Source organism: Drosophila innubila (assembly GCF_004354385.1).
Source record: "Drosophila innubila isolate TH190305 chromosome 2L unlocalized genomic scaffold, UK_Dinn_1.0 4_B_2L, whole genome shotgun sequence".
Classification (NCBI taxonomy): domain Eukaryota; kingdom Metazoa; phylum Arthropoda; class Insecta; order Diptera; family Drosophilidae; genus Drosophila; species Drosophila innubila.
Genome location: NW_022995372.1, coordinates 8,651,907 through 8,675,961, shown reverse-complemented (window position 1 = coordinate 8,675,961; position 24,055 = coordinate 8,651,907). Strand labels below are relative to the sequence as shown.

The window sequence follows — 24,055 nt, the reverse complement described above, 5'->3', positions numbered from 1 at the left end:
AATCGATTACACGAAATTCTTATCACTACCATTATGTGCGTTTCACAGCACTCTTTGACCAACCAGCTGTTTTCCGTTGCAGCAGTTAGCGCGTGTTTTTAGTAAAATTTACTTAATTTTAAATTAAAAAGCAGCTAAAATGTCGCTTATTACGCGTGTGCTAAAGGGAAACCTGCCGCTGCGCATCAATGCAATGAATTCATTGCGCCAGGTGAGTAATTGGCAGCGGACTTCTTCATTTTCCGGCATGCTTTAAGCGGCTCATTATGTAATTGCAACTAATCCTGAATTTTATAGCTGCAATGCGGTTACAGCTCGCATGCCAAGTATGCGGAGCATAAACCCATCGAACGTATCCGCAACATTGGCATCTCGGCGCACATAGACAGCGGCAAGACAACGTTGACGGAGAGGATTCTGTTCTACACTGGACGCATTGCGGAAATGCACGAGGTGCGTGGCAAGGATAACGTGGGCGCCACCATGGACAGCATGGAGTTGGAGAGACAGCGTGGTATAACCATTCAATCGGCGGCCACTTACACGCTGTGGAAGGACACAAACATCAACATCATCGATACGCCCGGTCATGTGGACTTCACCGTGGAGGTGGAGCGTGCTCTGCGTGTCCTGGACGGAGCTGTCCTGGTGCTATGTGCCGTCGGAGGTGTTCAGAGCCAGACCTTGACTGTTAACCGGCAAATGAAACGATACAATGTACCCTGCTTGGCGTTTATCAACAAACTGGATCGCATGGGCTCAAATCCCTATCGAGTGTTATCCCAAATGCGATCCAAAATGAATCACAATGCGGCCTTTATACAGCTGCCCATTGGCGTGGAGAACAACTGCAAGGGTATTGTGGATTTGGTACAGGAACGTGCCATTTATTTTGAAGGCGAGCACGGCATGGACATCCGTCTAGATGAAATTCCACAGGATATGCGCACCGAGAGCCAAGAGCGTCGACAGGAACTCATCGAGCATCTGTGCAATGCTGACGAAAGTTGGGTGAGCTCTTCCTCGAAGAGAAGCCATTCACGGAGACGGACATCAAGGCAGCTCTGAGACGCACCTGCATTAAGCGCACCTTTACACCCGTGCTCGTGGGCACGGCCCTGAAGAACAAGGGCGTGCAACCGCTCCTGGATGCAGTCATAGAATATCTGCCCAATCCTGGGAAGTCGAGAATCTGGCCTTCATTGAGCAGGAGGGCAAGGAGAAGCAGCAAATTGTGCTCAATCCGGCACGCGATGGCAAGGATCCCTTTATGGGACTGGCCTTTAAACTTGAAGCCGGACGCTTCGGTCAGTTGACCTACTTGCGTTGTTACCAAGGAGTTCTGCGCAAGGGCGACAACATCTTCAATGCACGCACCAACAAAAAGGTGAGGATTGCCCGCCTCGTCCGTCTGCACTCCAACCAAATGGAGGATGTCAGCGAAGTGTATGCCGGTGACATTTTTGCTCTGTTTGGCGTAGACTGTGCCTCGGGAGACACCTTCACCACGAATCCCAAAAACAATATGGCTATGGAGTCGATATTTGTGCCGGAACCGGTTGTGTCCATGGCCATCAAGCCAAATAACACGAAGGATCGGGATAATTTCTCAAAGGCCATTGCACGATTCACTAAGGAGGATCCCACCTTCCATTTCTTCTTTGACAACGATGTAAAGGAGACTCTCGTCTCAGGAATGGGTGAATTGCATCTGGAAATCTACGCTCAGCGCATGGAGCGTGAATATGGTTGTCCAGTGACACTGGGCAAGCCCAAGGTGGCATTCCGGGAGACACTTGTGGGACCCTGCGAATTTGACTATTTGCACAAGAAGCAATCTGGCGGATCGGGTCAATATGCACGCATTATTGGCATCATGGAGCCACTGCCTCCCAATCAGAATACACTGCTGGAATTTGTGGACGAAACGGTCGGCACCAATGTGCCCAAACAATTTGTGCCCGGCGTGGAGAAAGGCTACCGTGAGATGTCCGAGCGTGGCATGTTATCCGGCCACAAATTGTCCGGCATTCGGTTTCGTCTGCAGGACGGTGGCCATCATATTGTAGATTCCAGTGAGCTGGCGTTCATGTTGGCCGCCCACGGTGCCATCAAGGAGGTCTTCCAGAACGGTTCCTGGCAAATACTTGAACCCATTATGCTTGTGGAGGTCACGGCGCCCGAAGAGTTCCAAGGTGCCGTCATGGGGCATCTGAGCAAACGACACGGCATTATTACCGGTACCGAGGGCACAGAGGGTTGGTTCACCGTCTATGCTGAGGTTCCCCTCAATGATATGTTCGGTTATGCCAGCGAACTGCGGTAGGTTGATCAAAAAACAAGAAAAAAGACATATTTAATTTTTGACCTATATATAAAGCTGTCAAATTGCCTCCCACACCTCCTTTAATTTTTTTAAGTTTCTTGATTAATTTATTAATTCTGTTCATGAATTTTATTCACTTTGTACTGCATTTACAGCTCAAGCACTCAAGGAAAGGGTGAATTCACCATGGAATATTCACGTTATTCGCCTTGTCTGCCGGAAATTCAGGAACAGATAGTGCGGCAATATCAGGAATCCCAGGGCATGTCTCAGCCAGAGAAGAAAAAAAAGAAAAACTAATTTCTCGTCTAGCTTAATTTCTAGTGTTAAAGTCGAATAATTTTAATTCATATGCAAATCTTTAGTTTTTACTGTGATAACCACTGCGTACGTTACCAATGACAATTTGTACGGATTTTTGTAAATTAAAGACCAACTAAACGCAATAATTTTTCATATTTGTTCCAGATCCTTATCTTCTTGATAATTTTTCTTGATTTATAAGCTAGAATTTAGAAAATTTGTGCAGAATTTTTGTTAGAATCTTGTCATATTTTTAATATTAATTTAGAAAACAATTTGTAGCTTCTCCCCCAGAGCGTTGACAAACTTCCAATTACAATACAATCATTTATCTTTATTTTTATCAATTTCATTGGATCTGTCATAATTGCTTTTATTCATTTTTTTTAACAATTGTTTGTTGATTAAATTTACAGACTCGCCGTTTTTGAGATCTTTTAGCTAAACCAATTTTCGAAAATAGCCAGAACTAGCTACAAAATAGCCAAGTGACACATTGTATAGGGGTTTTTTTTCTCGGTATTTTGTGACCTTACATAAAACTTTGGTCACACTACAGTTACACTGTTCATTATCAGTGCCATTTTGAGTGTAACATTTGCCATTTAGCAGCTATGTTAACTCCTAGGTGTTGTTGTTTTGACGTCGAGCCAACGAGAAGCACGTCGCGGGTGAAATTAGAAGAAAATAAAAGATATTGAGCAAACCACTGACGTTGCGTGTGTTTCGGTTGCGAAAAAAAATGCGCAAGAGTCGGGTACAAACAATATGCCATCGATACTGAAGCAATGCTTTGCCAAAAAACTAATTAAGTAAACAATTTAGTTTTCCCGGACGCGAAATGGAAATCTAATCAAAGAGTCTAACAAGAGAAGTAGGAGAAAACGAGAAAAGTCAGACAACAAATTAAATCGACAACAAATAGTGTGAAATGGAAACGGTGTGCTTCTTCTTCAGCTCGTGTTGTAGGTGTAGTGTAGGATATTGCTTGAAAAGTGTGCACAGGAAAATTGCTGACAGATCGTAAAAGGCGCGCGTCGTGGCAATTATTGGAAAATTCAATACAAAACGGCGCGACAATAACAAAAAAAAAGAAGAAATATTTGCAAAGAGAGAAAAGAAAGAAAGCAAACGCAAAGCAGCTGTCTTTCGATGTGTGCATGTGTGCGTGTGTCTATGTACGAGTGAGTAAGGCAGAAGACAACAACAAAGAGAAAATCAAACCAAATTACACAGCAACAATAACAACAACAACAAGAGCAGTGTCTACAACAACGGTAATAAACAGCAACAAAAACAACAACTACCTACAACCGCTGACTTCCTCTTTGGGCATTTGCAAACGCATTTACACACACTTACCTGAGTGACAATTACAGCTACAATTACAAATACAACGCAGCATCATCAAATACAAGCAGCTGACAGTATTTCTCTCTCGCTCTCACGCGCTCACTTGTCTGCTTTGGTCTGCTCTGCTGCTTGGGCAATTAATGAACGCCTACGCTGACGTCGCCGTCGCTGTCGCAGTATAATAATGCGAAACATCCAAAAACTAATAACAACAAAAGAAATTCGAACAATAAAAAGTACAGAAACAACAACTTCCAGCTTTCTTCTCAACTAGTCAGACACCCGCAGTCCCCTTTTGCATTAAAGGAAACGCGACCTCGACAACAACAACAAAGAAAGAAACAAATAAATAAATAAACATATCCGTCAAATTAAGTACAGTTTATAAGGCAACGAAAACACTAACATGGATTGGATCATCAGCGATGAATTGGGACTAACTGTCGGCCATGTTGTGGGCTGGGCGGCTGCCTCGGCCATGGTCATTGGCGGTGTTATACCCTATGTGCCGCAATATGTCGAAATTAAGAAGACACAGGACGCCGAAGGATTTTCCCTGTACGTCTGCCTTGCACTGTTGGTTGCGAACTCACTGAGGATACTCTTTTGGTAAGTCGGCAACTACAATAATCCTGAAACTGTGGAAATACTATGAGAGACCCTGTACTTATACTGTGAAGCATAAAGTTGCCATTTTAGCGAATTTTTTGCCAGATCTAGCAATTTTTAAAATGCGTTCGACTCGAAAGCCAACCATTTTTTTTGTGATGAGTGCATTAAAGCAGGACGCATTTTCAATATATATTTTTTTTATTTCAACTTTTTTTTTAAATTTTTTTTAGTCTTTAAAATTTTAACGATCAATAATCTGGAAACACTAACTATAAATTTATGGGTTTTTTTTCCTTAAATAACTTTTGGGATTAATATCCGACAATAATGAAATTTTTAGGTTAGATACTCAAGGCTTATTATTTCAAATTTTTGGGAACGGTTGGATATTTTTAAAACATAAATTCGTTTACTTTAAATGTATAGGAACCAAGTTTCTGAGATTTATGTGATCCTAAAAACGGACATACTCAGTTGTTATATTATATTATATATATACCCTTTAATTTCCCCAGTGAAGCCACCCATAGTTACGATTCTATTCATATTGCTATCTGTACCACTTCTGGTACTCATAAGCGCAGTCGCTTGCTTATCAGTGGGTTATCGGACAGCGTTTATAACACGCTCGAATGATTACATGGCCTGTGTCTAGCCATGTCATGATTCTAAGTCGATATTTAGCTCCAAGCTCATTCCTTAGATTGTACAAGTTAATTATATTGTCCAAGGCTTTGTTTTTTTTTTTGGACGAGCATACTATCTTTATGATGGGGTGTTTTTGTTGTTCGCTTTAGCGACATCAGCATTAATAGCATTTAGTTTTGGCTATGGAAATAATGACGCAAATATTACAATGTTTTTTTTAGATGTTTATTCAATTATATACTCGGAAAAGTAATTTTCTAATTAAATAACTTATAGTTACTTACATGCGAATATAAAAAACTTTTACACAATCAGCGGAAATGCAAAAAAATGCTGAGCTGTATATTAACTCGAGTATTATCAGAAATCACACGCAATACTCGTGATTTTTAACCCTTAGAAATGATCTCGATACGAAAGTACATTATATTTTGTATACTGTGCTAACTCTGACAAATTTAATTGGCTTTTTAGTCAATGAATCATCGTTTATGCAAATGAATCAAGGTCGAATCCAACGAATATTAATTCAATTTGAAGAACTGTGAAAATGGCTATCAATGTCAGGGTTCCTTCTGACCGAACCAGTTTAAACTACAAGCACTTGGGGCCCAATCATTCATGCACTAAATCATATTTACGACTCAATAAAAGTGAGAGACAAACTTTTACTCTTATTATAATATTTAAGATCATGATATTATTTTCCTACTTTGTTCTTATAACAGATTAAATTATTTACAATATTAGTTTAATGTGACACATTAATATTTGCACATTAATTTATGTATCTGCTGAAGTCTCTTTAAATATCTCAAAAAAGTTTTGAAAAGTGTTGTTTATTATCTTCAATATTTTGTATTGCCTTAAGTGCTGTTTATTTTCTTGGACATTTTGTATTGTCTTAAGACTTAAGCAGATCAATCAGTTAAGTGATGTATGTACGTATTATTTCTCTTTCATGTGTCTGCACTCAGTAAAACTAATTTTTGCCAAATACAATAAAAACTAAATTTGTCCAAAACGGGTTTTTGGCTGTTGTAGAGGCAGCTGATTAAACTGGAGGCAAGCAACTGTCTGAGGTATTCAAGGTCAGACACTTCCGCCACCTTCCACCTGCTCTTTTATTATTATCGCTTTTTATTATGCATTCTTAATGCCACTTCCGAAGCTTAAATAAATTATTACAAACTTAGTGCATACACATTTACCAGGCTGCAGCGACCGGCGAGTTGCAAGTTGAATCAACTGGTGGCAAGTCGTCATATTGTCTGCCGCAACAATCAATAATTTAATTGCTTAGCCACAAACTCTGTACTAGTATTTGCCAACTGAATCAGCTGTTTTCAAATACATTTTCAATACCACTTGGCTTCAAAAGAACCACATATGTATGTGTATGTGTAATGTACTGTGTATGTTAACCTTCTCCCAAGTAAGCGTATTTATAGCGTGACTCTGCGGGTGGCAAGTTGTGTCACGCGATTGCGTTGTGCCACAGAGGCGCCAGCATTAGAAAAATTATGATTATGCCACAAAGGTTGATTAATAAAATATGAACAAACAACATTTGATTTAAACAGCAGTAAATTTGTTTTTATTTTAATATTTAATAATTTGTTTATCTTCTTTTTTATGTATTGTAACGTATTTGAAAAACAAAAATGTAAAACAAATTTATGTTATTGTGTTAATATAATAACCTAAAAAATATCAGAATTATCAATATTTTTAGTCACAGCTTTTGAAATAAAATCAATTTTATTTATGAACACATTTGCTTAAAAAAAAACAAATTTCAGAAAAATGTGCTTGCGTCATTTTTTCAAATAGATCTCCATATCATAAAATAACAATTATTGTTTTGTATAATTAAATGTAATTTCTTAAAGAAAGTTGATAAAACTCCTTTAATTCTTGAGTAGATAGATTGGATACGTTAATTTGTTTAAGCGTTATGCATATCATTATCGCTCTTATATTCTTTGTTTGCTCTTTAATAATATAAATTTTTTTTTTTTCAAGTTTTATGTCAGTTAAAATATGTATGAATATGATTATTTACACTGAGCACTATAAGTGATCGCTACAATATTTAACATTCAATATTATGGTATTGTTGGCTCTCATTGTAGCATTTTAGAATACAAATTAGCCCTGTGCCAATTGAAAAACACACTGACAAGTTAATTATCTTTATTCTGTCTAATCGTCGTCACTTTGGCAGCCCCTTTCAACTTACCTCCTCCTCCCTAACCACTGCCGGAACGGTCGGCCAATTTGTGGTACACATACAAACACGAAACATTTGAATAAAAGCCGTAAATTGTGTTGTAGTTTTGAAGTGAGACCTGCAAGGGGACTCACATTTATGTCTCAGAAATGTGCCACAATAATAACAGCAACTCATAAAAAACGTATAAAAAATAGAAGTTAATTACAAAACATTTGCGTTTTTGTATTGCAGTGATCAAAATGTGCACGAAAGTTTTGGGAATTCTATTTTGCGAACAGAGTTAGATTATCGTCACTTTCATTGTCATTTATACTTTGGTGTTAGCATATTAAAAATGTTTGTATGTTGTAGTTTAATTTTACAGTCACAGTTGGCACACAGCTCTGATCCAACTGCTCGACGGGTTGAGTGATCTCATCGATTCACTCATATTAATCACCACAAAAGAAACGAGACATTATAAAGAGTCCCCACAGAAATACCCTACATTTCTCATTTTGCAATCGACTACTATTATAAAGATTAAAATTATTATTAAGATTAACCAATCGTTAATCTATAAGTTCCCAGCTGAACATAATAATAAATAAATAAATATAAAAATAAGCAATGAGTATGTCTAGACTTTAATTCATAAATCATATCTTGGATTGTGTTAGACTTTGACAACTGATTGTTTGGTATTTGGATATTTACTCGTGTTCAGGGGCGTCAGATTTCTAGTAGGAAACCCAAACAAATTCACGCTTCGGGTGTGACTCAACTTGTGGTCGAACTTGTGGTTTGAAAATCAGTCCGTGACTAAACAAGTAGCTTATAATAAATTTGATTGTAATATTATTCAATAATATTAACAATTGGTGTATGTACAGCAATTTTAACTTTTTCTAAATAGTTTCATTAGCCAATTTTAGAGTTGCTATATTATTTGTTTCTCCCACATCTGCGTAAATATTTGAACAAATTGTCATCGAACACAATTTAAAATTAAAGTAGAGAATGATGAACAACGAAATACCATAATTTCACTCTTCTACAGTAAGACTAATTTTTTTTTATCTTCTAATAATGATTATAACTAAGTTTCTTATAATTAGATTAGAGTACTAGCTACTCTGCCATCTAATGGATAAAGTTAATTAATATTTATTATCTAAAACTTCTTAAATTTTCTGTAAGCTTAATATTGAGAAAACATTGTATAACTTTCGTTTCCTTATAATTTATTCATTAATTACTTTCGAGCATTGGTTTTACTTATCAGAAAGAAGTTTGACCCGTATATTTGATCGAGAATAAGTATTTTTATGGGTTTCTCTTATCAAATTGTGGTTCCATTAATTTTTATACTTAATTTTTCGGCGAATATTCAAACATTTCATTTTAAACATCTGTACTGATTGAGAATTGAGCATTTTAATAAATGCAGAAAATGCTAAAAACTATTACATATTCCCTATTGAGTGAAGATTCTGCGGCTTGATAACTTTCCAGTCAAAATTCAGAGTCTGAATGGGCAGCCAAGTGTGGGCATATAATTCAAAATCAATTGTAGCCCTTTGGGACCCCCACCGCGGCCAGACATTAGGCAGAAAACCATTAAGAAAACACGCACAACACTCTGCTGTAGTTGAAGTTATAGCTTGGGTTGGAGCTGAAATTGAAATTGGGACCTCAGCTGGGAATGGGTTAAGTGAGGGGTAAAGTGCTGGTGATAAATGCCAAAAAGCCTCCAAGCGCAACGTTGATAAAGCCGGCGCTGCATTGGACCATCGTCATCAAGGCTGACTTAGGACTGAAGTCTTGACTGTGGTCTTAGGAACCGACATCGGTGCAGAGCTCGGAGCTGTAAGCTTACGCTTACTCTTACGCGACGATTGAGCAAGGAATTTTATTCATGAAATATTTTCAACAGCACGCAGTCGGACGTAGAAACAGGTTCAAGTTCTAAAGCACTCAGGTAACATTTTACAGGTGAAAAAAAGTTTTTTAGCTTACATTTTGGCGATTTCTGACAAAACGGCTCTAACGATTTCTGTTAAATTTTAATATGTTTTAATACGTACAATTTATCATATAGCTGTCATAGAACCGATCGGGTCAAAATTAGGTTTTAGTACGAAAAAACTTTATTGTTTTATGAGAAATCTTAACCAAACTAATACAATATGCATTTAACTTGGTTTTATATATTTTAGAGTTGCTATATTATTTGTTTCTCCCACATCTGCGTAAATATTTGAACAAATTGCCATCGAACACAATTTAAAATGAAAGTAGAGAATGATGAACAACGAAATACCATAATTTCACTCTTCTACAGTAAGACTAATTTTTTTTTATCTTCTAATAATGATTATAACTAAGTTTCTTATAATTAGATTAGAGTACTAGCTACTTTGCCATCTAATGGATGAAGTTAATTAATATGTATTATCTAAAACTTCTTAAAACTTCTGTAAAATTGTGAGGTTTTATGTAAAAGAAAACATCAGTGAAATATGTAATCTTTATCTTTTGAATGTATGTCTAGTTTTAAAAAAATAAAATACCATATTATAGGATATCTCCTGACACAGGGTATTAATATCAAGTAATGCGCCCTCGAAAATTTTATTAAAATGCCCGCCGGGTGTAATTTTGTAGATATACATCTCTATATATACATACGGGTATATATGTTTATATTTATAATAAGTGTGTTTGCATCTGTGTATGGCATATGAATATAATTTTTAAGTACACAAGTCTCCACTTAAATTTTTGAGTGCAGTTACCAAATGTGGCTAGGTTAAATGCCGCTTTAGTTGTGAAAAGCCAAAAGGCAAACAATTTTCCAACTTTATATATTACAGCAATTTGATAGAGCTGTTTTTGGGCATTGGGGGGTTCAAGGAACCACATGCGGCATTCCAGAGTCATGTGAAAGTGCCTAAAATGTCAAGAAAAGGGAATCAAATTTTAAAAAATTTCAACTGAAAGTATAGTTAATACAATTGTAAAAGCTTAATAGCAAATAAATTTCAAAAATGAATCTATAAATGAATATGATATAAAGCTGAAGTAGAAAAATTTGAATCTTCACAATCGATTACATTTAGACCTCTTGATCATAAGTAGTCGAAATTCCGAAAAATCCATTGAAATAATCTGAAACTTTTATGACATTCCGTTGACCGCTTCCTTAACAGATAAGCTTGTCTTTTAGATTCTCTCCGAGTACTCTCTATGTAATCTAGTCACAGATACGCGCCCTCATTCATTTTTAACAATGCTTGTGTAGAGCTACAGCAACAACAACAATAATAATTATTATTATTAAGAATTCACTTGAGTTGACAACGACGGTTCTAATCGCCCACATACAAACGTACACATAACGTAGTCACTCCATATAATAGAGCGTTTGGACTAGATAAGTAAAGCCTCGTATGACAATTAATTTATTTACGTACAAATTATCAAAAAGCTGACGAATAAGCTTTTAAAGCAATGTATTCAAATAATACGAGCTATTAATGATCATAAAAATGTATATCAAATTGAGTTGAACGTAAAAATGATCAAAAAGCTGAAGAAGATTTCTAAGTAATGTATTCAAATAATACGAGCTTATAATGATAAAAAGAATGTATTGAATGCAACAATTAGGTATTGTCAATTGGTGTAATTATTGAATATGAGACCGGAAGTTTCATTAAACAGACGACTTAATTTTAATCATTAATTAATAAAGTTGGAAACTAAAAACTACATTAGAATAAAATGATATTCTATAAATTTATTTAAGGTTGTTTGAGGAATAAGTTTAAATGCTAAGCTAAAACCTGTTTTATTCTCATTTGTTTCACAATTGTTTTTAAAAATAAATTTTTCGCAATGCTGACATTTTAAATTATGGATATGTGTGGCACGCTTTACTTATCGCATCATAAATAATAATGCCTCAATCATAATAGCAGACAATCTTATCTACCTTATAAACGGAACTCGAACAGGCATTTATTGCGAAAATAGAATAAATAAGAAAACAAAGCGGTTATGTTATATTTATAATTCACACATTTGACCCACTTATAGGTAGCTTATTTATTTTTAATATGAGTATATTGGTGGGGTCCCAATATTATTAAAAAGTCAACAAAATGACACTGAAAACGCTTGTTCGAGGTCAGTGTTGGTGGGGACTTAATTTTTATTTTGGACCGAGACCCAAAGAGGCAGCAAACGTTGCCAAAAATTCTTGTTTGACCATTAACTTTGATGCCTTTGTTGTTGCCTTTTGCATGCAAATTAGCCTTTAAAAAAAAAACATTTCTAACCGGATGCCGTGTAATAATAATGATAATGATGGGTTCTACATGAAATCCGCTATATATATTTTATACTTACTACATTTAATTTTAAACGCGTGTGTTGGCTCTTGACTTAGAGAAGTGCTAGTGCTTTGTATTTTACTTATGTAGGATAGGTTAGGCATATCGTATGTCGAGTTTTATCAAGATTATTATTGCCCAATAAACCCATAACTATTGTACATTATCTGTAATTTATATAACAAACTGCACAAGTAACCAAAAAGATTACAATTTAGCTGGCATATAGTATTCTTAGTTTTATTTTTTTCCATACTTTTATTTTATACTACTGATTATCAGTTATCAGTGGTTTCAAAGAATTATATATGTTTATACATTAATATAGATAGATTGAAAACATTTGTCGTGATGAAAAAACATTTTCTTTGGTTGCAACAATCTCTAATCTGTTTTTTGTTCATCAATTCTAATGATTTAATCAACATTTAGTAAGAATTCTAAGCGATTCACAAGCTATGAAACTTTACAATTATTTCCTAATCACAAGCAGGCTTTAAACTGTTAAACGTGACCCACTTTTGGGGTTATCTGAGTTTAGTATTTTCAATCTGCGGTAGAAAATGCTATCATTTAGTTTCGGTTGAGAAGCTTTTAAGGCGTCCTGTCTTGATAGTCTACTGGGTGTGGTCAGTTGGCCTAACCCAAAGGTCAACTTAGAGGGTATCGCCGACGCGCTTATCCACAGGTTTGCCCCGTTTTCTGTTTAAGATTTTTGCGTAATTAAAAAGCTAAAAGCTAAAAAAAAAAAGAAAATGCGAAAATAAAACACGTCATGTCTCGTGTTTGGGGACAATTCTTGGACATTGCACAAGTGTGGGTTGCAGAATCATGAGTAAAGCTCAGCAAATTTTGTTCATTGTGTTGGTCAAGACGCTTTTCTAATTGAATTTTAATGCTGCTGGCTTCGCTGTTTTTTTCCAAGTCCCTAGGGGTGTCATCCAAGGGCTTAATGTTTAAAGGTCTTCCTGTGCAATCCGTCATGTAACGACTTTAAGGTCTCAACTGATTTCATTTGCTTGCGTTTCGAAATGCGGCCAGCCCATAAAACAAATCGAAAAATCGAAACAAGCGCAATAATAAAAACAACAGTTGCTATACTACTTACAGATACGGCAACATCAGCAATATTAAACAGACCTATTAATTGCTGAAACCATTGAAACTATTTTCAGTGCTTACAGTTTTGGTCTGTTTCCAAAACTGCCTTCTATTTTGCGTATTATTCCTGTGTTCTGCCACATGCTCAAAATGTTTAGTAGAACAAAGCTTTTAATTTGCCAATTGCCATACAGAATTTCAACTTTTGCTTCATTTCTGTGTTTCGCAACATGATTAATAGAGGTTTTGGTATGGGGAACCATTAGCATATAACATATTGAATGTGACTGTTACCACTTATTTTTCAAATGGAAATTTGTATACCAGTTATGGGCAACATAATCAATTGATGTTTTATTTAATATACACTATATAGCAATTGTTTTGAAGTTATGGCTAATATATTTAGAGCAGAAATCAAACCGAAAGAAATATTAAACTATTTAAAATCTTGAGTTTTCGAAAATACGAGAGAGAAACCCTTTGCATAAATTTGAATGTTGAATAATTTTAGAGGCCAACCCATGATCAAAATGACACTCCGCTTGAATATCAGTTCAGTTTTTAAAAAGAATATATGTTTGAAGTTGGTCAGACCTTTGACCTAGCAACTTTGTCAAAATGGTTTTAATTTTGTAATAACATGCAGAAAATAACAAATTATTATTGGAAAAATGTAAAGAAAACGTAGCAGTACAAACGTTTCGGTTTTCATTTCTTGGAAAAGAATTTATTTGGATTAAGGTTCCGGACTTAAAATGAAACGGCTTGTCTCGGTTTTCGGTTCCGCTATTATTCCCTCATTTCGACTGCTTTGTATAACAGTTTGCTTTTAATCCCAAAAACAAATTTGTTTGTACGGTAAAATTCCCTTTGGCAAATCTGATTATGCTAGTCTTTTCTCAAAATGCTCCTAAATATGTTTGAGAACAGTTTTCTTAAAGTATCTTTGAGATAGCGACCTTATCTATGGCATGTGACTCATGTAGAACGCAGGCAAGTAAATATTCCTCCTATATATGTATCTGTATACCATATCTGGCATTGACTTGCTAACAGTATTTTACGCCCATATGCATATCAGAGTACGCTTTTTTATCTGTTTTTGCCGCAGCTTCCAATCGGGAACAATTGCGAGATTGCCTTTTATTTTGTGCACTTTTCTTTGTGCCGTCTTGTTATTTCGACCTTTGTTTTGCTATCGGCTTATGCCTGTTCCGTTATCCCTTACGTATTCGGCTGCTGAGTCGTAAACTAAAGTGGCTAGCTATCCGTTCAACGCCAATGTTGCTGCCACGCCAACGATTGTTTCTAATGTCTGTATATCTTCATAGCAACGCAACGCCAACTAAACCAAAGTAAAGCAGTTACTAAATATCGGATTGCAACGGCTTATTTATAGATGTATATAGACTATTTATGACAGCAATACAGTTTGCATATCAATTTATTTTTTTTTATCACGAGTATTTGTGGATTACAAAATTTTGAGTATAACAGTTATAATTTTTGAATAACAGTTTTTTCTTATGCCGAGCCAAACCATGCTGTTATAACAGTTTCATATGAGTATAACAGTTAGTATAACAGTTTTTATAAAACAGTTTTTTTCTTATGCCGAGCCAAACCATGCTGTTATAACAGTTTTATATGAGTATAACAGTTAGTATAACAGTTTTTATAAAACACCTAATGACAAACATCGAAATCCTTTCCATTAAATTAAATAAAAGCCATTGCATTCAGTACAACCTAGTTTACTCATTCATTCATTGGCTCACTACAAACCCAGTCAAACTGAGTCGCTTTCCACTTTTACTCAGCGGACCTATTCACTAATAATTATGTGCATATACAGGGCTCATCATTACTGCCTTATTTACAGAAATCTTGGCGGTCACAGAAGCTGACGCGACTTAAGTAGAAAACATATAATAGATGTTCCCGCTAAATAAGCGCATTCAATGGAACATATTACGGCTCTTGCATTCAAGCTTTTACTTTTACTCGAGTAAGTGGCGCTTTTTGGAGGGCTGTAGGCGTTCAGTTCTTTAGGAGGACCCTTTACACGGCGATGATGACACGCTCTCAATTGGTTTGAGTGCTGCTCCTGCCCAACAATGAGTGTAGCCTACATCCAGGCAAATTAAATTTCTAGGTGTGTGTGTGTGTGTTTATGAGCAAACAAAACGATGCCGCACACACTTGAGCAAACACTGCAATAAAGCTGGCACAGTTTTAATTATATGTATACACATACGGGTGTATAACAGACGGCATCCTGCACAGACAAAGCAGCAAAGTGGGAAGCAAACACACAAATTGCCTAAACTGAATGTTCTGTGACTTCATTTACCAATGAGCTCAAGTAGCTGGAGAAAACAGAAAAAGGTGTCATGAGCACGGCAAGAATTATATATCCTTAATTTTTAACTATGTTATAATATAAGTTAACTTTAAGTAACTGTTTTTTTAATTAAAATATCCTTAAAATTTAAAAAGTTTTTATATAAAAGTTATATTCTTGATCGTCTTTTAAGTGTTCCACAGTTGGTCACAAGATTATAACACTTTCTGCAAGATATACAAAGAAATAATATGCTTGAATTTTATTAAAAAAAATTTCATCAAAATTAAGTGGCACTTTTCGGCATATATAGTAATCGCAAATACAAGTCTTTCAGTCAAATTTTTGTGGCTAATTGCACAAATTGACATTATAAATGCGCCTGAATGTTCCGCAAATGTATGTGGCAGGAGAAGCAAAAGCTTACAAGAGGAGGTGAGTGTGGCATGCATAACTGAAATTGTTTGCATTTTATCGGAAGCAAGTGGAAACATTTCATTTTGCAGTTCAGGCCCGCTTCACAACAGTCTGCCGTTTGCAATTTTATCGATTTTTTACGACTAACACACACAAAATTGCAAAATAAACTGACTTTGTGTGTGTGTGCTTTGATGTTAGTTTATTTACGCCAATTTAAAAGCAAAGCCAGAAACTAAGTGAAAAACTAAGGAAAATCAGCATTTAAAATCTTAACGTTATGATTGCTATTTCTCTTTCATCTCTTTTTTGTAGTATTCTCTTTAAGGCAGCTTCTCTTTTTCTTACCTTCTTGTTATCTTAACTTCCTCTCTTGCATTCAATATACATTTTCTTTATTTTATTCATTCGTGTTTTTACCATTTTTATATGTTTCTCCGCAGCAATAAAATATTTACAGTTTTAATATTTGTTGCCATCGCAAAATGAATAAAATATACAAGACCAGAATTGTTAAGGAAATGGAAAATAGGAGTGGGTATGATTGTGCGGGGTAGGTATTTGTGCAGCGTGAATCAAGTTATGACTGGATGTGTCAACAACGTTGCACATCGCAGTTGTTGGCCAAGTCAAGCCAGCGTTAAATTTGATTAGAGCGGTTAGAAAGTAATGCAACTGATATATACAGATTCATAGAACATAACTGTTATACAGAGAGACAAACGTTTTTAGTAGTTAAACACAAATAAACGTGTTTTATTCGATATAATTATTGTAATTAAAATGTATACGATTGTCTTTGATGACTATCAAATCAAAACCAATTGGGTTGTGCATGCGATTATTAATTTAATTATGCTGCAAGTGTTGTTTTTGATTTATATTGCATTTTTTGATTTAATTATTATAATTATATTTCAGCAAATTTTTATTAAATCTTACCTATATTTAGTTCTTTGGAAAACTTAGTAATATATATATGGCGCTAATTATAATTTCAATTATTATATTTAATTCTATTGTACAGCACATTATTTGCTGTAGGACAACTTTATTCGCTGTCAAAATCGACAGACAACTCCGTGGTAATATCTTAGTCACAATCTACAAAACAACAGTCCAACAACAATTTGCAAATATGTATTTGCTGTGTTGGCCATTTATGCATGTCATTTAGAGCTAGTTGTGTTGCCAATTTGCGTGGGATTGGCCCCAATAATGAAACGGCATTAAATGGCAGGACTTATAATTCAATTTTACTCTGCAAACGACATGCCAAACAAAAAACCAAAACCAATACTAAAATGCCAAACTTGTTATCGTGTGGTTATGAAAAATATAGTCTACTTTTGGGCGCACCTCATTTGACTGCCACGTATCTGACATTTATGTACAATAATATATTTATATATACATATTTACGCATGTAGCAACATTATAATGGAGTGTGACAGAACTGGAAACTTATCGCAGACAGACAAACACAAAGCCAAGCATTTAGAGCGCTTTTAATGGCACTTCCAATCGTCACAAACAAATCACCAACTAATGCGTAGTCGGTTGGCTTTTTGTTGCCTTTTTTAGCTTAACTTATGTTGGTTTGGTGCTTTGCCAAATGTTCAACACGTTCCAGTTCTTCCTTTGTTGTAGGCCCGACACTTGTCGTCTGTCAAATTTATGACAGTTTCACTTGACGCCGACCCTTAGCTCGAGGTTTAAAATAAACTTATATTTCTTTTTGCCGCCTTTTAAAGCGCAAAATCAATTTTCTACCCAAGCATATTTTGTAGATTTTACGCATACATAAATCATAATTTTCTCAAAATGGTTGTCAATTTATTTCGTTAAACATATTTTATAATTAATCATTGTGATTACAGTGTACAAATCTCTAAGCAACTGACGATGTCCTATTATAAATCGTTTAAGTACGATTTAACAAAAAGCCATGAACATTCTTTTTTTTTTAAGACTTGTTTTAAATTAATAATAACTTACTTTAGAACTAGGTATTCAAAAAATGTATGAATCATTTGAGAATGAAATACAAGTACAGTGGATAGCGGTTAGAAAGAGTTTTAAAAATTTTAAAATGTTATTGATCCAATTACACTTATTTAAAAAAAATGTAAAAAAAAGCTTTTTAAGACTTTTTATTAAAAATTTAAGCTAATTATTTTGATAAAAAAAAGTAAAAGTGTGGCTTTCTAAGACATTGCAATTTTTAGGGTTGTATGGTTATTAAGTTATTTTATATTTTAATATTGTAAAAATTAAGACAGAAAAAGAAGTCTCCCTCTCTCATTTTTATCTATAAAAGTTACCTTACATTGATTTAGTGACACTGTGCATAGTATATACCAATTATAGTGCCATTAACTAATATATGATATTAATCTTTTGCAGGTTTTCCAGCCGCTATGAGCTTCCATTACTGGTGCAAAGCGTTGTCATGAACGTCACCATGTTCCTAATGATCCATCTCTGTGTGAAGGTGAAGCGCATGAATGCGAATACGCGAGAGCACACGCTGAGGGGTAAGTTATATTGAAATCTTCATTTTGATTCATGCTCACATTTAAATTCTCGGCCAACATTTTGACCTTTAGGTGACGACGTGCAGTTGCCAAAAGTGTTGACGGACACGGATATCGCCGCCTCGGTTTCCACGGATGCAGGCGTTTTGAAACGTGCTCGTTCCAGGCATTATTTGAATGGTAAGTCGAGCACACAGGTCAACAAATTTGAGGTGCAGCTTTCAATGAAAAGTTTTTCGCGCAATTCGTTCGTGACAGCGACAGTTCGTTAATGTAGACGCTGCCTGACATGTTATAGCCACAGTGTACAGTACGGTAAAGCACACAAGACGCGCCCCGTTTCAATTTCAATCGACGCAACGATTTCTCCTTCTATTTTTATTATGCTTCTTCTATTCTATCTTTATCTTTACGCGCCATTTACAGTATTTTAGCATTTGCTCATTTACTTTCACCTTTATCAATCGACCCTCGCAAGGCAATAAGATAAACTGGGTTAGTAGGCGGAAACAAAGGCCGTAAATTGATCAATGAACAGGCGCCTGCCTGAACTAATTATAGGGGCACGCCTTAGGCTTCTTGACCCTACTGTGTATGTGATTGTGTGTGTGCATGCGACGCTGAAAAGTGAGCAACAATAATAAGGATTGCTTTTCAAGCAACTGAATAACTTGGTATGCTAACAACTATTTAACTACATATAGTAAAGTTAGTTCTGTACAACAATTGTCCTATAAAAGTTAACGATCTATAACAATTTGTCAAGGCTGAAGTATTTTTATTATTTTATAATATTTATAATAATTTTTATATGAACCTAAAAATGTTTCAAATAGTTTTCGAACGATAATAGTAAGTTTTCTCTTAAGTTAGCATAGGTTTTGAGCTTTATATCATTGGCAGTGTAACAGATAGTTGGTGTATAACACTTTTGAAAACATTTTTTTTTTTTCTGTCTTAATTATATTCCTAAAACAGTAATGACTTTAAGCCTACATTTTAGATATTATAAATATATATTCGGGTATATACTTACAAAAATAGAAAATTAGTATAATATTTCTATTGAATATATTTAATATTTATTAATCTTATTTCTTAACAATTTCAGATCTGGATTTCAAGTACTTTTGGAACTGGACAGACTTTCAATCGTATCTGGACATGATGCTCGTGGTTTGGGCCGTTGGCGCTGCCATCACATATCTCATGCTACCCGTTCACTGGTTTATGGAATCCATGGGCTTTGTGGCCGTCTTTACAGAGGCCATGCTGGGTAAAGCTTTAACAAAATTAAACAAATTTAATGAATTTTAATAATGCCCGATACATCCTATTTTTATCATGCAGGTGCACCGCAGTTTCTGCGCAACTTTAAGAATAAATCAACATATGGTATGAGCATACACATGGTGATAATGTGGACGCTCGGTGATATGTTCAAGACTGGTTACTTTATTGCAAGAAATGCACCATCGCAGTTCTGGATTTGTGGCACGCTGCAGGTATGTATGTTACTTTTAATAAAGGTTGCTAATCGCTAATATTTGAGACTTTGACTCAAAAAAAGATATCACAAATGACTATCCAGAAACTCTTAAGTTAATTTCACAAACCCAGCATTTCAAAAAAAGACTAAGTTTTTGTTAAATTTTTCGAGTTTTCACAAAAAACCGTATATAAAAAATCAGGGAATCAAACCGAAACAAATATAGGTTTCGGTTCCGGTACGTCCCAAAATAACTATTTCGGTAAAAGGTTATATTTCGGTATTTTTCTTTCGGTTCCGGTATCAGTACCGGTACGTAACAGTACAACAAATCAATTTTGAAACATTTTAAAATGTTAAGATGTCGTTTTATAAGAAATATGACATCGAAATAAATAGCTAGATCAAAAGAAAAAAATATTTTTTAACGAATTTAAAAATATTTGAATGCAGAATGTATTTAGAAGCCAAATCATGATCAAAATGATATTCCGCTTGAAAATCGGTTCATATTTGATCAATTTATGACAGTTTAAAGTTGGTCAGACTGCAGATCTAGCCATTTTACAAGTCCAAATTTTTGTTCAACTCTTTATGATTTAAAAAAAAAATGAAAGGTCTCAGAATCAAGTTCAAAGTGTTGTTTCATACTAATTGCGATGTAAGGAGTTGACTAAAAGTGTAAACTTAAGATTAAAAATTTTGAATTTTCAATATTTCAAAGGGGGGACCCTTAGCATCAAAATCGAACCTTGGTTGATAATAATTAAATTTTCTAAATTATTAAAATTTAAATGCTAAATGAACTTAGAGTCCAAATCATGATCAAAATTACATTCCATTTGAAAATCGGCTTAGTTTTGATCAAGTTATGACAGCTGAAAGTCGGTCAACTCTTTAACCACAACCGTACCAACGATTCGGTATATTGTTTTGACAGAGAATTTATTTCGGTCTCAGATCGGGTACTAAAAATTAAACTGTTGGTTTCTGTTAAACAACAATTTCAATTTCAATTGAAATTTAAAAAAATTTAAATGCTAATAATCGTCAAATAATAAATCATAATTTAAAGGAAGATTTTTTTAACAATTGGGACTTTATTTTATTATAAAAAAAAGTCAAAAGAAACAGAGAAAAAATTTAACTAAAGCTCGAACCAAACAGTAAGATTAGGAAACTATAGTTGAAAAACTATGCGATTAATTGAAAGAGTCATACATAATTTATAATCAATCGATCAATTTACAGGTCAGCCTGGATATAGCCATATTGCTGCAGGTGTGGATCTATCGCAACAATACGAAACCGCGTGATTTGAGACGTGGCGATTAGCAGTTTGCCCCCGAAGAACAACAACAACAACAACAACAAAATCAACAAGAACAACAACACGAACTTGAACACGATCTGCACACTTCGCATTCTGAGGAGCGACAATTATCGCAACCGATCACATTGAGCAGCAGCGGCGATGATCACCTGTTAACAGCTCGTGCCGACAATGAACACTTTAAGGTGCTGGATTTTGGTCAGTGTCATGACAATCGCGCCTTTCAGTACCATCATCACAACAACAACAACAACAAGCTGCTGCCACGTCCCGGGGGAAGTGGCAAAAGTCAGAGCCAACTGGATAGCAATCCGACGGCTGCAGTGGCCATTGCTCTGGATGCTTTAGAGGTGGTCATTGTACATAAGCCCAATAATCCAATGCTTTCCAATGGCACAAAAGGTCCACGTGCGTCACGCATTTGTTGCTGCCATCGACGCAAGCGTCACAATGCCACACAGACATCTGTGGAGCGTTGCTGTTGCATGAGCAGCTGTCATTGTGACCATGTGACGACAACGCATCATCATCATTGTCATCATCATTGCCATCACCATCACTATGAGACAAAGCGTCGTCATCATCATCAAGAGTCACATTCTAAGCACGGTCCGCTTCCAGTTCACCACAAAAACAAAAAGCATCAGCACCACAATAAACCACTGCAACCCAGCAAGTCTTCCGTGGACACAAACACAAGCGAGGAGCATCGTCCGCAACTGCATTCAGCTGCGATTGCCATTGAGATTGATGCGGCAACTGTTACGGAGAACAACAGCAGCACAGCGACTTCTAATTTTCCATATAAGGTGGCAAGCGAGGGTGGCGGTGCGCCCATGAATCTAATACCGCTGTGTGAGCTGCATCGTCAGCGTCGACGTGGTTCCCTTAACTCCAATACCACCATCGAAACGGATGAGTTGTCACGCGACGACGACGACGACGAGGATGATGATAATAATGATGTGCGTTTGTGCATACAGCCGGAGGATGAGGAGCAGCTAACACCCGCTATTGGCAGCAGCTCCAGCAGCACAGCACGCGCATTTGCTGGCGCCGCTCCAGCTCGCAATGAGTGCGTCCGGATTAAGCGTAAACGTTTTGTGCCCAACGCTATGCTGGATTATTGCAGCAGCTGCTCACGTTGCTCCAGTTGTAGCTGTGATCAGGCGCGCACCAGCTCCTGCAGCAGTTTGGACGAGGATCGGGCACATGCGCTGACCGTTTCCGCCGACTGTCATCGCTGCTTGACGAATGAACAGAGCAGTTTGAAAAGCTTTTGCTCCTGCCACACAAACGCCTGTTGTTGTGGTCGCTGCAGCAACGACGATGGGGATGCAGATGAGGAGGAGTATGCTGGCGATGAGGATGATGATGATGATGATGACGAGACCACTGGACAGCGTGAATCCTTCTGCACGGCAGCGGATCATACAATTGTGAGCACGCCAACGCAGGAGGAGATGCACAGCAGCACTTTGACACCACTAAGCACACAGGAGCACACGATGCGCAGTGAAATAGCCGATGATCATGATGGCGATGGCATCACCGATGCGGATGCCTCATCGCTTAGTCAATCCGCCGAGTACTTTTCGTTGTCATCCACAGTAGGTGGTGCAGCAACCACTGCCAAAGAGGAGCAACCACACTGCAGCAGCAGCAGTAGCAGCAATCACAACAAGCATTGGAGCAAACATATACGTCTCAAACGTAGCTCTTCGCCGCTGGACTCGCATTTATGACGAAGTGCTTCGCTGGTCGCCTGGCCAGCAATCGATGTTAACGCATTGTTGCAGCAAACCATCCGCAAATCGGCGGTGCTGCAGGATACACCTGTCAAGCGTCGCATGCCACTCACACCCATATTGCCACGTCCACCGGCTGCGCCAACAGGTAGCAATGATAGCTCCACCGCCACACTCACCCTGACGCCCAGCGTCATCACTGTGGCCAAGCAACCGCAACTGACATTGACCACTGTTACCAGTCACAACGGTGTTACCAATACAACAAAATTCTCACCGGTTTTAGGTGATCCGCTCCAACGTCGCTCCACAGAGATTATACTGTAAACTGGCCTCACAACTTTACCTCTGGTTGGCTGTGTGTTGTTATTATTAAAATACATTGAAAACCCTTGCAATTTCATCTGCGCGAATTATTTTCGACTTCAACGAGAAATTAAAGCTGATCATTATGTTGTTATTCGGGGGTTCCCCTCAAATCCCTATGTAAATTATATTATTTGTCAACTTTTTTTTAGTAAATTAGCTATAATTATATTTCGATATATGTACATGTATTTTGTGTAATATTAATTTTAGTTCGACAACGTGAATTTAATGCTTCCGTTACGATTTTCCTCTCGAGCAATTTGCCAAATGTTTATCTGATCACTGAGACATATCCAATAAATCTTATTATATTGTATTCTGTTTGGCAAATGCTTGGAGTTCTTTCAATCGATAGCAACGACCTTGTTTCAATAATTTCGTACAATTTCTTAGTCAATTCCTCTTAGCCAAGTAAGTTGAAAGCATGCATAATTATTGTATAAACAAAAAACAAAGTTAATCTCGATATTAAACAAAATGATAAGAATATATTGTAAATTTATGATTTTATAGCGGAATTTATTAGCTAAGGTCTAAAATATGTGCAAACTAAAATAAAATCAAACGACAAACAAGATTATCATTTTCTTTTTATTTATTTCATACACAATTGGCACATGTTTACTTTTTAATACTTACCAAACACAAACACATCAATTAATAATTACTAAATATATACATTTATTTAGCTACTTATATAGAGCAAGTTTCATACATCTAAGCCAAGTATATAAAAAGAAACTAATATCTAAAACCAAACGCAGCCAAATATCTTCCTTGCAATGTTGAGATTCCGTTAAAAATGCTACACACAATTAAATATATGAATAAATAAATCAATTTTATTTTTAAGCTAAACT

The 24,055-nt window shown here is 36.1% G+C and overlaps 2 protein-coding genes across 2 annotated transcripts; both read left to right on the top strand.

Annotated features, from left to right (window-relative positions):
* Nucleotides 1-52: 52 nt before the first annotated feature.
* LOC117781447 (elongation factor G, mitochondrial) lies at nucleotides 53-2,775 on the top strand. The gene is given in 5 exon segments (XM_034618207.1): nucleotides 53-211; nucleotides 298-1,003; nucleotides 1,006-1,179; nucleotides 1,182-2,322; nucleotides 2,482-2,775. Coding segments are annotated over 5 exon segments (2,238 nt in total). The 5' UTR covers nucleotides 53-139; the 3' UTR covers nucleotides 2,627-2,775.
* A 460-nt stretch (nucleotides 2,776-3,235) lies between these two features.
* LOC117779502 lies at nucleotides 3,236-23,772 on the top strand. Its single transcript, XM_034615720.1, is given in 6 exon segments — nucleotides 3,236-4,591; nucleotides 18,126-18,256; nucleotides 18,329-18,436; nucleotides 19,368-19,532; nucleotides 19,607-19,761; nucleotides 20,997-23,772. Coding segments are annotated over 6 exon segments (2,919 nt in total). The 5' UTR covers nucleotides 3,236-4,388; the 3' UTR covers nucleotides 23,154-23,772.
* The last annotated feature ends 283 nt before the right edge of the window (nucleotides 23,773-24,055 follow it).